Below are 15,075 nucleotides of genomic sequence, written 5' to 3'. Positions count from 1 at the left end.
AACTGGATGATCTTAAGGTCCTTTCCAACCCTAACTATTCTATTGTATTCTATGATTCTAAGTGCCAGCGCTGTGCGCCTGTTCACCGTCACCCAAAATCGCCGCGCTGCAGCCTGTGGGACCTGTTTCTATCGCATCGCACTCTTTCTCCCCTTTGAGGAAGCGAGTGAAGTAGCAACAGTGCTGTTAATTAATACACTAACAATTGAGGGGAGCTCAGATCCTACCAGACCACCTACATCTCCCTCCAACCTCTGCGCAAGATGCTCGGTAAAGCTGTTTCTCACATGGATTTGCTTTCCCAAAAAAAGAGGGCCTGAGCTGGTTTTCTATAAGCCAGGCTACTTTGCCCTGAGCAGATGAGGAGTTTGGTAATAGATGACAGCTTTTCTGCTGGTTCAATTCTCTGCTTTGATTCTACAGGTCTTAAATTTGCTCCAAATTGGCTCCAAATTACTTTTCCAGGGTCTCTTCTATCACTCGGCCTTTAGCATTAGTTCTAATATCCTGATGCAGCTTATACAGATGCCGTGGGAAAGCCTCTCTTTTCAGTGGGAAGCAGGCATGGCTTCAGCACCCATATAATGGAATTACTGTATTGGAGGTACCTGCATCACTTCTAACATCCATTTTACCAAACTGAATAAAATAGTCAACTGAAAGAGGTTGAAAAGGATCCTGAGCTTTCATACAAAAGACAAAATGCGGTGCTTGTGTGAAACACCCATAATTTGTGAAAACACCTAGAAAAAGGGAGTGCCATGTTAATACAAACCCTGTGAACAATGCAGAAAGGAGCTCCTTGTGCTGCGGGAATAATTTCTCTGACATGCAGGCTGAACACACCAGGGCAGCCATGAAAAACAAGCGAAACACAACCAAAGAGGAGGGCTAAGCTGACGATAATGCTCTGCTTTGGTTTCAGTACTGAAAATTAAAAATAGGCTACAAGTTTTGAAGGCAACAGTTATTAATGATGTGTTCATTCATAAAGCATATTGGCTGGGTACTAGAAATGAGGCTTTCAACCACTGTGAAGTGGGTTTCTGTGTGTGAATAAACAATGTACAAGCAAATTCATGTGCTAAGAAAATAACCCGACAATGGTTATTGGGCAGGTGGGGCAGGCCTGGGCTGACCTGTCAGGACATTGCCTGCTGCTGGAAAATAGGAGTGGGCTTTGGGTCAGCCCCTGCAGCCAATGGTGGGTGCACTAGCTGTGGATGGTCACCAGTGCAGATGCAAAGAAAACGGTGTGAATTTGGAGATCTTAGCTGCACTGATGGCTATAGTATCAGCTATATCCTTTTCTTTCTTTCCTTCCTTTCTTCCTTTGTCTTTCTTTCATCCTTTCTCTTTCCCTCTTTCTTTCTTTCATTTTCTCTCTCCTTTAATCTTTCTCTCCCTATCCTTGTTCCTTTCTGCCCGACCTCTGCCGCTTTCACTCTTTCCTTCTCTTGCTCCCATTCTCCATTCCTTTCGCACACACTTTTTGCTCTCTTTTTCTCGCCTGCACTCTGTATCGCTCTCCCTTTCTTTGCGCCTCTCTCATCCCACTCTCTCTTTCCCCTCTCTCCTTCTTCCTCCGTATCTCTCCTCTCTGTCTCCTGTGTCTCCTCTCCTCCTTCCGCACACCGTGGCCCAGAGCGGGCAATCGGTGCCAGTGCCGTGCCGGTGGGGCAGTGCAACACCCGCCGGTGTCCCCTGGAGGGCAGCACCCACCGCGCCGAGCCCCGGGGCAGGCAGGTGAGCGCCGCGCTCTCCGCCGCACCGGCCGCCGGCACAGCAGCGGGGCCCGGGGAACCGGCACGGGAAGATGCCGAGGAGAGGAAGGGTCCTCTCTCCGGCCCTCGGTGCTCGCCAAGGCCGATAAAGGCTGCGATGGGACGTCGCTGCCTGCCCGGCCGCCGCCGTTCCGGTAACGCGGACGAGCGCGGCGCCCCGCGGAGGGCGGGCGGGGGAACCCACGATGCTGGAGGGACCCCGGTTTCCGCGGTCCCCTTTCTGGTGCTGGCTATTTTCATAAAGACGGTGTTCTTTTCCTTCCTGCTACCCACAGTGCGGGCTCTCCCCGCCGCGGAGCTCGGCCCGGTGAGGCTCCTGGCCGGGGCGAGCAGAGACCGGCCGCTGCCGCTGGGTTTTCTGTAGAAACTCATCTCGGTTAAAGCTTTCAGCTGAGAAGAAGTGAGATTCCGTCCAGGGTATTTCTCCCGAGCGCACCAGGCTGTGGGAAGGGGCAGCGCTGGGACGACGAGAGGCTGTCTCGGGTCAAGCTTTTGCGTTGAAAAAGAAATACTACATTTTAAAAAGTTATATTGTTTAAGAAATCCTGATGTGCACGCTCAGACAACCCCCTAGCTTTTACCAGAAACACGATTTCTTTGAAAACCGAAGGTAGAAATGGGAAGTCGTTCTCAAATCATTCAAGAAATAATAATAATATATGCATGCTTTCTCGTTGCTCGTACATGAAAAGTATCAGCAGACCTAGCAGAATTCACTATTTGTTTTCATTAAAAAAAAAAAAGAAAATAAATCACCCGAACGTTTGCTCGGTTGATGAAACCGTCCCAGAACGTTTCCATTTATTTCCATCAAAATTAAATCACGGTTTCGAAGTGTCCGGGGAAACCTTCCTATTCGTTTTTCCATCGCTGATCGGTTTTAACCTTACCTCCTTGCAGAGGAGCTGCCTTTCATTTTTTATTTTGTAATTTTTTTGTTGTTCCCCGCAATCGCATAAAATCGTTTCCTTTCTTATTAAGAAAATCTCCGGTAATTAGCAGCACCGCCGGGTTCCCACGGCCGGACCCTTCCTACCGGCAGCCAGCGACAATCCCGGTCTGACTTTGGGGGTAAAGAAAAGAATATAAAATAATAAAACCCCCTTTGTTTAAAGCCTTCCCAAGCCACACAAATTGCAAGGAGGGAAAGGCAGAATTACAGTGTAGGAAACCCAAAGATCACCGCTTGGAAACCCGAGCGGAGGCGGCCGGGCTCGAGAAGTCGGCGGGAAGGAGCCCTGCCGACCTGACAGCTGATTAATTTTAACCTTATCTTGGTTGCCTCGGGCTCGAATCGATTTTGCGGTGACTATTTGTATTGTATTATTATTATTTTAATTTTATTCATTTTTCCCGAGTGGAGAATTCACTGTTTCCCACAGTTATTTCTTCGCCGGGAAGATCCGCGCTCCTCCCTGCTGGGACAGGGCAGCTCATAGCAGTTTTCCCACTATCTGAGTTTACACTTGGTCACCGCGCGTCCCTAATTGTTCCCCTCTAATTGCCCCTAATGAAATCGTTAAGGAATAGGCTGAGGGGCGGGTTTCACAGCCACGGGAAAGTTCGCCTAAGTGGCCAGAACGAAAGAAAAAACCCGCCGCTTAAGTGCACTCACTGCTTTATTTTTAATTATTACCATTAATAATAAAATACCCCCAAAGCAGCAGAGGAACCCCTCATCCCCAATTCCGGCGGGGCCACGGGGGCGAAGTGCCACTCGCCACCGGGCGAACAACGCGGGGACAGGACCCGGTGTCCCTCTGGGCTTTTTCATTTCCATCGATGTAAAACCTGGACCTGCCCGCCCCGGGAAGCACCGTTCTGCCGGCGCGATGAGCACAATGTCGCTACTCCCGCGACATCAACCTGGCACCAAAAATCTCGGCTTTTCGGGGGATCGCACAGGAAGGCGCCGCGGGCCAGCGGGACTCCAGGGCCGATCCGCTTGGCGCTGGCTCTTTTTGGGGCCAAAACGCTAAAATTACGGAACGGAGGGCGGGTGATCCCGTTTTTGATGTGTGAGTGCGAGCGTTTAGAACGGGGCGAGGCGGTCCGTGTGTGTGTGTGTGTCTGTGTGGCGGGTAGCCTGCGCTGTGATGCTCGCCAACGCCACCGCATCCCCGGCCGCCGCCGCCGCTTCCCATTGGTTGAGGCGGCGGGTGCGCGCTCTCCCATTGGTTGGCGGTGGCGGCAGGGGGCGGGGCCAGCGGGGAGTAAAAGCGCGTCGGCAGCGCGGGGAGAGTTTTGAAGCTCCGCAGCGCGGCCGAGGAGCTCCGCGCCCCCCGCGCATCCTGCGCACCCGCGCACCCGCGCACGGAGCCGGCGGGGCACGCGGGCTGCGCAAGACCCCGGGCGGTTGTTGTGACAAGGGCTGCTTTTCCGCAAGACTGCTTTTTCTTACTTTTTTCTCCCCCGGTTTTTAAATTATATATATATATTTTTTAAGAATCCCTTTTTCCTGCGAGAACAGCCCTCCCGCCTCCCGCTCCGCAGCAGCGCCCGCAGCGGGTCACAGGTGTGTAGGCAGGAATCACAGCCATAACGAAGGGGGGAAGAGGCCGGCAGAACCCACCCGGCCCCGGCGACCCGAAGGATGCTGCCGAGGTGCCGCTGCTAGAGGACACACTGGGACTCAGCTCGCCTCTGAGACTCGCTCTGCCCCGCTTTCGCCCTCTCCCTTCTCCGCAGAGCGGTCCCGGACGGGGGTGAGGCCCTTCCACCCTCCTCCTCTTCCTCTTCTCCTCCCTGGCCGCGGGAAGCCCCTCTCCATGATGCAGGCTCGCTACTCCGTTTCGGACCCGAACGCTTTGGGAGTGGTGCCGTATTTAAGCGAACAGAACTACTACCGGACGGCGGGGACGTACGGCGGGATGGGGAACCCCATGAGCGTGTACCCGGGCCCCGCTGAGCAGTACGCGGCGGGCATGGGGCGCTCCTACGGCCCCTATCACCCCCACCAGCCCACGGCCCCCAAAGACTTGGTGAAGCCGCCCTACAGCTACATCGCTCTCATCACCATGGCCATCCAGAACGCCCCCGACAAGAAGATCACTCTCAATGGGATTTACCAGTTCATCATGGACCGCTTCCCTTTCTACCGAGAGAACAAGCAGGGCTGGCAGAACAGCATCCGCCACAACCTCTCCCTCAACGAGTGCTTCGTCAAGGTACCCCGCGACGACAAGAAGCCGGGTAAGGGCAGCTACTGGACCCTGGACCCCGATTCCTACAACATGTTCGAAAACGGCAGCTTCCTGCGCCGCCGGAGACGCTTCAAGAAGAAGGATGTCTCCAAGGAAAAAGAGGAGGCCCGGGAACGGCTGCTGAAGGAGCAGTCTAAGCCCCCCGGGCTGGCCGGCGCCGACCTCCCGAAGGAAGCTTCCTCTTCCTCCTCTTCCTCCTCCTCCTCCTCCGCCTCGGCGCCGGCTTCCGAGAAGAAGGTGGTGATCAAGAGCGAAACGGCGTCTCCCGAGCTGCCGGTGATCACCAAAGTGGAGACGCTGAGCCCGGCCAGCGGCGGGGCGCTGCGGGACAGTCCCCGCAGCGCCGGCTCTCCCCCCGCCGCTGCTTCCCCCGGTACCGCGCTGCCTGAGCATCATCCTGGCGGCACCGGGCTGCCGGGCTTCACTGTGGAGAGCATCATGACCCTGAGGACTTCCCCGGCGGGGGACCTCGGCCCTGTGAGTGCCGCCCCAGGCCGGGCGGGCACCGCTCTGCCGCTGGGCTACCCACCGGGGCAGCCGTCGGGGTACGGCGCGGCGTGCAGCCAGGCCGCGGACACTAGTGGGAGCTACCACTGCAGCGTGCGCGCTATGAGCCTCTACAGCGGGGAGAGGCCGGGCCACATGTGCGTGCCCCCTGCAGCGCTGGAGGATGGCCTGGCCGAGCACCCTCCGGGTGCCCCATCGCCCCTCGGCACCCTCGGCCTGCCGGCTGGGCAAGAAGGGGCTCTGGGGACAGGGCATCCCCACGGTGGCGGCGGCGGCGGTGGGGGGACAGCGGGAGGGGGGCAGCCCCCTGCCTCCTGGTACCTCAACCATGGGGCTGAGCTGAGCCACCTGCCTGGGCACACGTTCGGCTCCCAGCAGCAGACGTTTCCCAACGTACGGGAAATGTTCACTTCGCACCGGCTGGGGATGGAGAGCGCCTCGCTCAGCGACCACCAGGTGAGCAGCAACTCCGCCTGTCAGATCCCATACAGATCCGCGCCCTCCCTCTACCGCCACGCCGCCCCCTACTCCTACGACTGCACTAAGTACTGAGTAGCCGACAACCCCGCCTAGGGCCACCCGCCAGAAAGAAAAGTGAAAAAAAGTGATTACTATTAATAATAATAATTAAAAAAAAAGGAGAAATAAAAATACACCAAAAATTTCAGAGGCAGGAAAAAAAAAAAACAACAAACAAAACCAAAGTATAAAAATAAAATATGACATGGGGATCACAGTCTGTAGATCACAAGCCCAATTTCGGGCCTCCTTATACTGCAGACAAGTAAATCCTGCTTGAAAAGGGGATATCTCCTAAAAAAAAATTAAAAAAAGAATAAAAAAGAATAAAAAAAGAATAATTATATATATATATGTCTATCTAGAAGTGGCAAGATTTATATGCTAAACTATAGGGGATCTCAGAAAAAAAATAAGTTATGGACCAATATCACAACGACCATTTATACTTCGTAAAAGGAAAAAAAAAAGAAAAAAAAAAGGAAGTATATAAATATATATATATAAATATATGTCCTGGGTATTTTTTAAGTTCTCTGTTGTGCTGTAAAAAGTGTGTGGATTTCTAATCAGGCTGATTTTCAGAGCCATTAATATAATATTTAAAGTTGAGTTCACTGGATTGCTTTTGTCTCGCCCAACAATTCCTAACTTCCAAATTAATGACAAGTGATTTCTTTTTCGTCTGTATACAATTATGCCATAGTTTCTTTGGGTTTAGAGCTGTTCTTTTCACAAGATGAGGAAATAATTTATTTTTTGCTGGTGGATTCTCTTTTTTTTTTTTTTTTTTTTTTGAAAGGAAAAAGAAAAGACAAAGTATCTGATACTTTTCTACTATTATTTACGACGTGTGATGTTTTGTATAATAGATTTCACCTTGACCATTCCTAAGGACTATTTGCTTTAACCTGCTTCAAAGTTCGTTTGTCTTATGTGGTCCTAATTGTTGTACTTACCTTAAAATAAATCCATGCTGGTTTTTTTTCTTCTGCAAGTCTGGCGCTTGTCTGTCTATACAAGTGGGTTTTTTTCCCAACTTTTTCTAATCTTCCCTTTACCTTCATGTGGAAAACGTGGCACTGGTTATTTATAAAACTAAGTCGTTTTCCCGGAGCCTAGGAAAAAGCTTAGAGGTGGAATTTAGACCACTGCTGAGGGGGTGGTGATGGTGGTGGTGGAAACGAATAAGGCACCGCGGGGAGGGCCGGGTCTGGTCCCCGTCTCCCTCCCTCCATCCCAAACCCTTGGTCAGCTTGAAATTTAGGGAAGAAGTTTGGGGAGAAGGGGAGGAGGAGGGAGGGAAAGGGGTAGCAGGGAAGAGGATTTCTGCTTCCTTTGCCTGTCTCTGCAGGCGCGGGCCTTGCGCGGTGCTTGGCGCGTCTCTGGCTCTTTCCTATGGCAAAAAAAGGAAATAAATCCCATCCTTTCAAAGCATAATATAATAATAAAAAGGCGAATCCTGAAAGGCTACAAATGGGCGAGGGCGATGAGAGCAATTGCTCAACCCGGACACATTGCAGAGTCGAAACCCAAGGCGGAAAGTTCACTTCAGAGTCATTTACGGTTTTTAAACACTTTCCCGTCTAGAGGTTTGGCTGATTTTAACCTTCTCTTTATCTGCTTACGCTCCTGCTTGCTATGCCAGGCACTGACACATGTTCTGCCTTTTCCCCAAACCATCCTTTATCTGTTGAAGCAGCTTTAACCCAGCTCTGGGGTGCCGGTAAAGCCCGAGGCAGGTTTAGGAGGGCTCTTTGGGACTTCCCAAGCCCGGCTCGCTGAATCCCGGCTCTTTCCCCAGCGGCAGAGGCTCAACCTATCCAACATTTACTGGGAACACTTCCCTGCCGTGTGTGTCCCCCCCCTGCCGCCCCTGGCAGCCCTGTCCGCGTTTAGGAGCAGTCACATCAGTGGCAGGCTGCTCTAATCGATGATACAAATTGGTTTTGATCGGATAAACTTCTCATGAGCTAGAAAGCTGGCAAAAAGCACTGGAACTCTCGATTTAAATGAGAAAAAATGTACAAGCCTCACTTGATCTGTATTTTAAGGAACATTCTTGTAAAACTCGTGCCATTTTTTTCTTGGCTCTTAGAGGGTGGGTTTTATTTTATTTTTTTCTTTTCCTTATTTTTTTTTAATGCAACAGAATCCAAAGTGCCATTTTAAAGAGAGAAAATACATAGAATAAAGGGCAAAAGCAAAATACGGCAAAAGGATAAAGAAATAAATTTAATAAAGGGGTAAAAATACAATAAATAGTGTAAAAATGTAAAAAAAATTTCTAGAAACAAAACTCAAACTAAAAAAAAAAAAAAAAAAAACACAACAACACAACACCAAACCAGGAAGAATTCTTCCCCCTGTCCAGCCCCTTTTCCCACTGGGAATGGCTCAAGTCAGGTGCTTGCTGTGGGTTTATCCCACACGCGTTGAGAAATCCCGCGATCACCACTGCTCCCACATCTTCCCACGCTGGGTAAGGGCGCTGCGCTCATGGGACCCTTTAGATATCGAGGGGCGGGTGATGCGGTCTTGGTGCCGAGGCTCTTCTGAGGCGCTGCAACTTGCTCCCCTCTCCCCTTGTTGCTGGACAGTTCCTGGGGGGGCGCAGCTGGAGCCGGGATTGGGGGTCCCCTTTGCTCTCACAGCTCCTTGCCGGTGGGGCTTTTCCCATCCCTGTCCCCATGGGACGCTGCTACGTGGGGTAGCTGCCCCCGGGCGCTGTCCCCCCCTCCCCGCTATATTGCACTCTAGCTTCAGAGATGTCAGTATATCGGGATATGAGGATGTCGGGATTTCAGGATTCGAGGTTTTCAGGAGCTTGACAGAAAAATGGAAGCCAGCTATTAGATCCTAAGGTCCCGGGACCGGGATCTGGTAGGAGCAGGCCTCCCCCCAATCAGGGCAGGGAGGGTATGCAGCCGCTTCCCAAAGACAGGAGCTGAGAGCACTGTCCCATCACTGCACCCTGTCCGGGGGTTCAGGCCGCTCAGTCTCCTTCCACCGAGCCTCGGTGACCCCCGTCTTTCCGGGGGGAGCACTTTTGGTGGGCTGGACTCGCAGCCCAAGCAAAAGCCAAATGCGGGACACGGGAATCGTTTTCGGAACTGCATTTAAAAGCTGAGTTATGGAGATGGATAACGAGGTAGGAGTCTGTCGGGACAGGTGATTTCAACTCGGCCGGAGTAAATGGGGAGAAAGGAAAGAGGAAGGCCCATGGTCTTGCACAGCAGGATCGGGCCCCGCAGACCGTCGCAGTTGAAGGACCAACATTATTCCACCCAGGACTAGATAAAGGAAGGCTAAGCTCGGTCCCCGGGATGGGGGCTGGCGGAAGCTGCTGCATGGTCGGTTGCAGCGAGTCGGGGCCCAGCGTGGTTTGGAGCAGCAGATGAAGAGGGTGGATGAGGTTTTATTTAATCTCTTTTATTATTGTTAATACTATTTCTTGCGGCGCTGCCGTTAACCTACAGATTTGCAAACCTGTCCGAAAAGCCCAGACAGCCCTGGGTTTCGGGAGGAGGGGCAGGCCCTTTTCCAGCTCATTCCCATCGGGAAGGTGCCCGCAGATTGGCCAAGGGACCCCTTTCCCCTGGGCTTCAGGAGCCGAGTAAAGAACAACCCCTTTAGGCCTCCTCCAACCCCCAGGCCTCTGAACATCCCAGAACGGAGCTCTCTGGTCCCCCCGGGGCCATCCCATCTCCCCGAGATCTCCTCAACGCCCTTGTGGGAAGGCGCCGGCCAAGAGGGTTTTGCGGAAGGCGGTTTGCCCTTGTGTCACTTTGGAGGGGGCTTTGCAGAAGATGCGCACCAAGTCCTCCCTTGAAGGGCCGAGAGAGGAAGAAATACAGGTCCGAGCCCGGGACGCTACCGGACGGCTTTGCAAATGTACAGCGCCCTGCACAGCGACGGGTGGGCAGCTCCTGCCTTTCATGTCTGAGGGAGCCTGGGCCGGGATGTAGCGGGATTAAGGAGCACTGATTTACACCCCCGCTACCCCCAGGCAGGGATAAAGCAAAGAGTGGGGAGCGCTGATTTACACTCCCGCTACCCCCGGGCCGGGACAGAGCAAGGAGTGAGGAACACTGATTTGCACCTTGCTCCCCTCGAGGGGCCGGGATGCAGTAGGAGTGGCGAGCACTGATTTACACCTAAGCTCCCCCCGCCCGGGTGCTGGGATACAGCAGGGGTGGGAAGCACTGATTTGCCCTCTGCTCCCCCTGAGGAAACGGGATGTAGCAGGAGTGGGGAGCACTGATTTGCTCTCTGCTTCCCCTGAGTACCGGGATACAGCAAGAAGTGGGGAGCACTGATTTGTGCTCTGCTCCCCCAGAGGGGCCGGCGTGCAGCAGGAGTGGGGAGTGCTGATTTACACCCAAGCTGCCCCCTGGGTGCTGAGATACAGCAACGAGTGGGGAGCACTGATTTGCGCTCTGCTCTCCCGAGTGCCGGGATACAGTAAGGAGTGAGGAGCACTGATTTGCTCCCGCTTCCCTCAGAGGCCCCGAGCCGGAGTTCTCCTTGCTGGTACTTTAAAAGAGTCTTGTCAGCTGGAGAGAAGGGGAAACACGTCCAGGAGCTACTCCATCGCTGACTCCGCGGCTTTTCCGTCATCTGTTCAGAGGAAGAGCGGCGGTAACAGCATTCCCCCCACGTCCCCGCCGCGCCGGTTGCTTCCCTGGCCCCCGCCCGCCGCCATCGAAGGCGCTCAGAGGGCTGTTCTCGGGTGGGTAACGCAGCGATGCCACCGGCTGGAGAGGCACAACAGGCAGCAGATAGGCTGGGAAGAAGGAGCGGAGAGAAAAGCCTCATCCCCGCCTCCAAGGAGTTCCCACCGCAAAGAGGGGAAAAGAAGGAGGAAGCAGGAATTTTGATGGGGGAGGGAGCCCTTGTGCCTGTCTCATGCCGTACACGCGAGTATTTATTATTTTAATAATCCGTCCTTGGAGTGTCCCAAGGAGCGGGGGACTCCCCGAAGGGGGGGTGTGGTGTGTGTGGAGGGGGAGAGACCCTTGGCCTCGGCAGGCTGCCCTGAGGATGCGTTAGAGCAACTAGGCTCTGCCCTATCCCGCCCCAGCGAGGGTGCTTCCAGGGAATGCTGGTCCTCAGTGTAGAAATAAGGGGAGCCCGCCCCCCAACCCTTCTTCTGTCTCCTTTTCTTATTTATTTAGGGTTTTATTGCGTTTATGACACGAATGGGTCCTGCCGTTTCCGGGAGGTGGCGGGTGTGTGCACCGAGGGGGAGGGATGCTGCATTACCGGCAAAGGCGTTGTCGAAGGGGCGGGTTTCCCTCCTGTGTGGGGTCAGACAGGGAGCGGGGAGACCTCTTGTCCCCGAGAAGCCCTCTCCCTTTGCACCCCGGCTGTATTTCCCAGGCTTGCACGGCTCTGGCAGCCGCTGGGGCTCTTCTGTCGGTCCGCAGCCACCGCGATGGCTTTTAACCCGGGGGTTAAACCCCTTCTCCCGATGGTTTGCTGGGAGAACGGCAGGACTGGAGCAGAAGTGGGCGAAAAACCTCCCGGGTGAAGGGGGGCTTGCAGCAGGGAACATCGCCAGCACCGGAAGGTGTTGGGGGATGCCTAGGAGCTTTTACCTCGTTCCCTGCCAGGTTAAAGTCCCACCACTTGTGGTGGGACTGCACTGATGGGCTATTTCTCTCTGAAGGAAGAAGGGATCCTCTTCTTCCCTGCCTCGAAGAAATGATGCTTCACGGAACAGGGTCTCCCCTGGGGTCTAACGCAGGTCCGAGCAGCGGGGGCTGGAGAAGCAGCCGACACCTCCAATTGCATCGGGATCCTTCGGGGCCTCTGATTAGAGCTGTTACATCAGCAAATTGAAAAAAAAAAAACACCCAACAACAGAAAACACAGCCCCAAACCTGGACGTTTATACAGAAAAAGAGCATCACAAATTCCTAATGTAAGCACCGGCCAGCTGTGTGCACTTGTAAAGTTGTTATAATCCCCCTCCTTGTTATAAACAGGAAAGTACATAATATAAAGCAACAGGCCCGCGTTCACAAATACTGGCCCTCCTCCCCGGTCCTGCCAAATTCCCTCGTTATGAAGCTCTCTGCAGCCCCCGGGATTCTCCTTCGGTGCTAGGTCCGGGGCTCCCCTTCACTCGGGGCCCGGGCTGGGTCCGAAGGGGAGCCCCGCACACCTGAGCCCCCCTTCCTCGGGCCCCCAGAGAGCCCCTTTTCCTTCCTCCCCATCGCAGCGCTGCCTTCTCCCTTCCCCCATCCCGTTTTCTTAATTTCTTTCATTTTTTTTTTTTTTTGCATTTTGGTTCTGTTTTGTTTTGTTTCATTTTTTTTCTGTTGTTGTTGTTTGTTGCCCCAGTTTTCCTGCGAGGCTCCTCGGCTGCTCCTCCCCGAGCTCCAGCAGTGTACATCCTGCTCTGCTGTGTGTGCTTACAGCGTCAAAGGGTGGACGTGATATTTCAAACATCAGATCAGTGCGTTTATATATTGGGTGCCCGGAAATTTTTCCAAATAAACACAGCTTGATTCGACTTGGGTGGGCAGACTTATCAACAGACTAATTCTATAAACAAATGAAGGAATAACCCGGAGACCATTGGCTGGTACCAGCGAGACACGTGGAGAGAGCTTGGAGTTTTGTAGCAATGAAATTTTAATTAATGTGGGTGGGCTGAGAACACAAACGACTGTTTATCAGAGACAATTTATTTTCCAGTGCTAAGTCAACATATAATAGCAAACTTACAACAATTATTTAACTTTTTTTTTTTCCTCCTTTTTTTTTTTTTTTTTTTTTTCTTAAGAGCTATGAAGCGGGGACAGAGGCAGAACGAGCTCCTTCAGGCAGGGCTGGGATCTGAGCTCACACAAATAGCTCCCTGGTGGACTCGTCCCAGGTTCCTGCCCTACCCCATCCCTTCACACTGCTCCGCTGAGGAAGACCCGGAGCTGGGACCGCGCCTGCGATGAGCCACCTCTACGGCAGCCCCCTCCCTACCATGGGCAGCCCCCCCGTGCTGTACCTCCCGGCTGCCCTGGGGTTTGCCCCCAGCGGTGCCATATCCCGACAGGACCCCCCGCAGAAGCCCCCCTACAGCTACATCGCCCTCATCGCTATGGCCATCAAAGAAGCTCCGGAGCAGAAGGTGACCCTCAGCGGTATCTACCAGTTCATCATGGACCGCTTCCCCTTCTACCACGACAACAAGCAGGGCTGGCAGAACAGCATCCGCCACAACCTCTCCCTCAACGACTGCTTCATCAAGGTGCCGCGAGAGAAGGGCCGGCCGGGCAAGGGCAGCTACTGGACGCTGGACCCGCGGTGCCTCGACATGTTCGAGAACGGCAACTACCGCCGGAGGAAGAGGAAGCCCAAAGCCCCGGGGCCCCTGGAACCGAAGGGCAGCGGGAACCCGGGGCAGCCCGCCCGCCCCGACGAGCCCAAAAGGGCCAAGGGCAGCGCGGCTGCAGCATCGGGCGACGAGGGGATGCCGGGGCTGGGCGGGGGGGAAGCGGCTCCCCCTTCGGGTCCCCCCCGCTGCGGCGGTGCCCCGGCGCCCGCCGCACGCCGGCCGCCTGCTGCCGCGGCCCCACCGCCCAAGAGCGGCCCGCGGGGCCGCAGCTTCAGCATCGAGAGCATCCTGGCCAGGGGGCTGAGGCAGCCGCCCTCTGGGGCAGGCCCCAGGGCGGCCCGGGAGGGCCCCGTCGGTGGCCCCGTCGGTTCCCTGGTCGCCAGCGGCGCCTGTGGCCCGGCCTGTAGCGCCTCGCTCACGCTCGACTCCCAGGTGCACGGGAGGCTTTATCACATCGGCATCCCCTTACTCTCCTGCTTCCCTCTCCACTTCTCCGAGGCGGTGTTTAATTTGCAGTAGTTGCCCCCATAATTAACTAACACCCCTCCTCCCATCTGCTGGGGGGGGGGGTGGGTGGGTGGAGGGGGTGTGATGGGAGGGAGAGACCGGACTCAACCCTTGCCAGGTGGGTAAAGACCAAAAGCACTCCCAAAGAAAGCGATGTTAAAGGTGACTCAGGATTTCAGGGCATTGTCAAGACACGCATTGCTGCGGAGCTTTCTTTAGCGATTGCCTCCCACCCCCTACTGCCAGATCGACTTTTAAAGGTAAACCAGTTTTCTTTTCCCTCGGTGGTGGAGGAGCAGAGGGGGGGCTCATGCTGGTCCCCAGCCCCACCGCGTTGGTTCTGCACCTTTAGGCTTTGCATCCCTCAGGTTCCTCAGACCTTGTTTCTGCCGAGCTCTTTGGGTCTCCAGTTTTCTTCTTTTTTACTTTATTCTTATTGTTTTTTAATTTCAAAACCCAAACCCACCCCTTCCATCCCTGGGGGAAGAGGCTGAGTTGTGTTTTGCTATTAATACCCATGGGTGCCTGCACATAGTAATTCTCGGTACTGCTCTATTGGTCCAGTCCTCTGAGAGGGTAAAAGGCAGGTAACAAGGCCTGAAACAAGGGCAGACCAAGCTGCCCAGGCTCATTCTGCACAGTCTTGCTCGCTTTGACTCAGCACTGTATATATGGCATTAACACAAGTTGTTTTCCTGACTAGCGCTTATGCTTACTGAATATCGCGACAGCGTTTCTTTCTCACTCGTGGCCAGAGAGAGGAAGACAAACGAGCAAAAACATTGTGGATGTGGGGATGTGGCCAGCTTCCATATCTTGTTGGGATCAGTTGCTTCTGACCAAAAAAGACTGAAGCAGGGTTATGGAGGTTGGTCTTGACATTTTGAAGTAGCTCTGTTAACAACCCGGACAAAAGACATCAGCTATGTTTCCAAAGCTTCCTTTTCTCTTCGAGAAGGAAGAATCCAGACACAATAGAAGCCATCAGGAATACTATTTTTCGGTTTTTTTCTCATTTTTTCTTTTTTTTTAATTTTTTGCAATAAATAAAGGCTTTTTGTATATTAGTGGACAAATGCCCTTTTGGAAAAGAAAAAGGTCTATATTCTCGATTTTCATTATGAAACCAAACTTATATCCAATAAAAGTATTTTGTTCAGGACTGTGGCTGGTGTGTTGTAAAACACCCTTTGGCTTGTGCCAAAGCTGGAGG

The 15,075-nt window shown here is 53.6% G+C and overlaps 2 protein-coding genes across 2 annotated transcripts; both read left to right on the top strand.

Annotated features, from left to right (window-relative positions):
* Nucleotides 1–4,552: 4,552 nt before the first annotated feature.
* Nucleotides 4,553–7,124, top strand: FOXC2 (forkhead box C2; the record flags this gene model as incomplete). The annotated part of the gene is made up of 1 exon (XM_080637611.1): nucleotides 4,553–7,124. One exon carries the CDS (start codon nucleotides 4,553–4,555, stop codon nucleotides 6,044–6,046), a length of 1,494 nt encoding a protein of 497 aa, XP_080493737.1. The 3' UTR covers nucleotides 6,047–7,124.
* Nucleotides 7,125–11,595: 4,471 nt separating this feature from the next.
* Nucleotides 11,596–13,874, top strand: FOXL1 (forkhead box L1; the record flags this gene model as incomplete). The annotated part of the gene is made up of 1 exon (XM_080638251.1): nucleotides 11,596–13,874. The coding sequence occupies exon 1, from the start codon at nucleotides 12,969–12,971 to the stop codon at nucleotides 13,872–13,874; it is 906 nt and encodes a 301-aa protein (XP_080494377.1). The 5' UTR covers nucleotides 11,596–12,968.
* Nucleotides 13,875–15,075: the final 1,201 nt, after the last annotated feature.

Source organism: Psittacula echo (genome assembly GCF_963264785.1).
Source record: "Psittacula echo genome assembly, chromosome: Z".
Classification (NCBI taxonomy): Eukaryota; Metazoa; Chordata; class Aves; order Psittaciformes; family Psittacidae; genus Psittacula; species Psittacula echo.
This window is presented reverse-complemented; position numbering and strand designations above follow the sequence as displayed.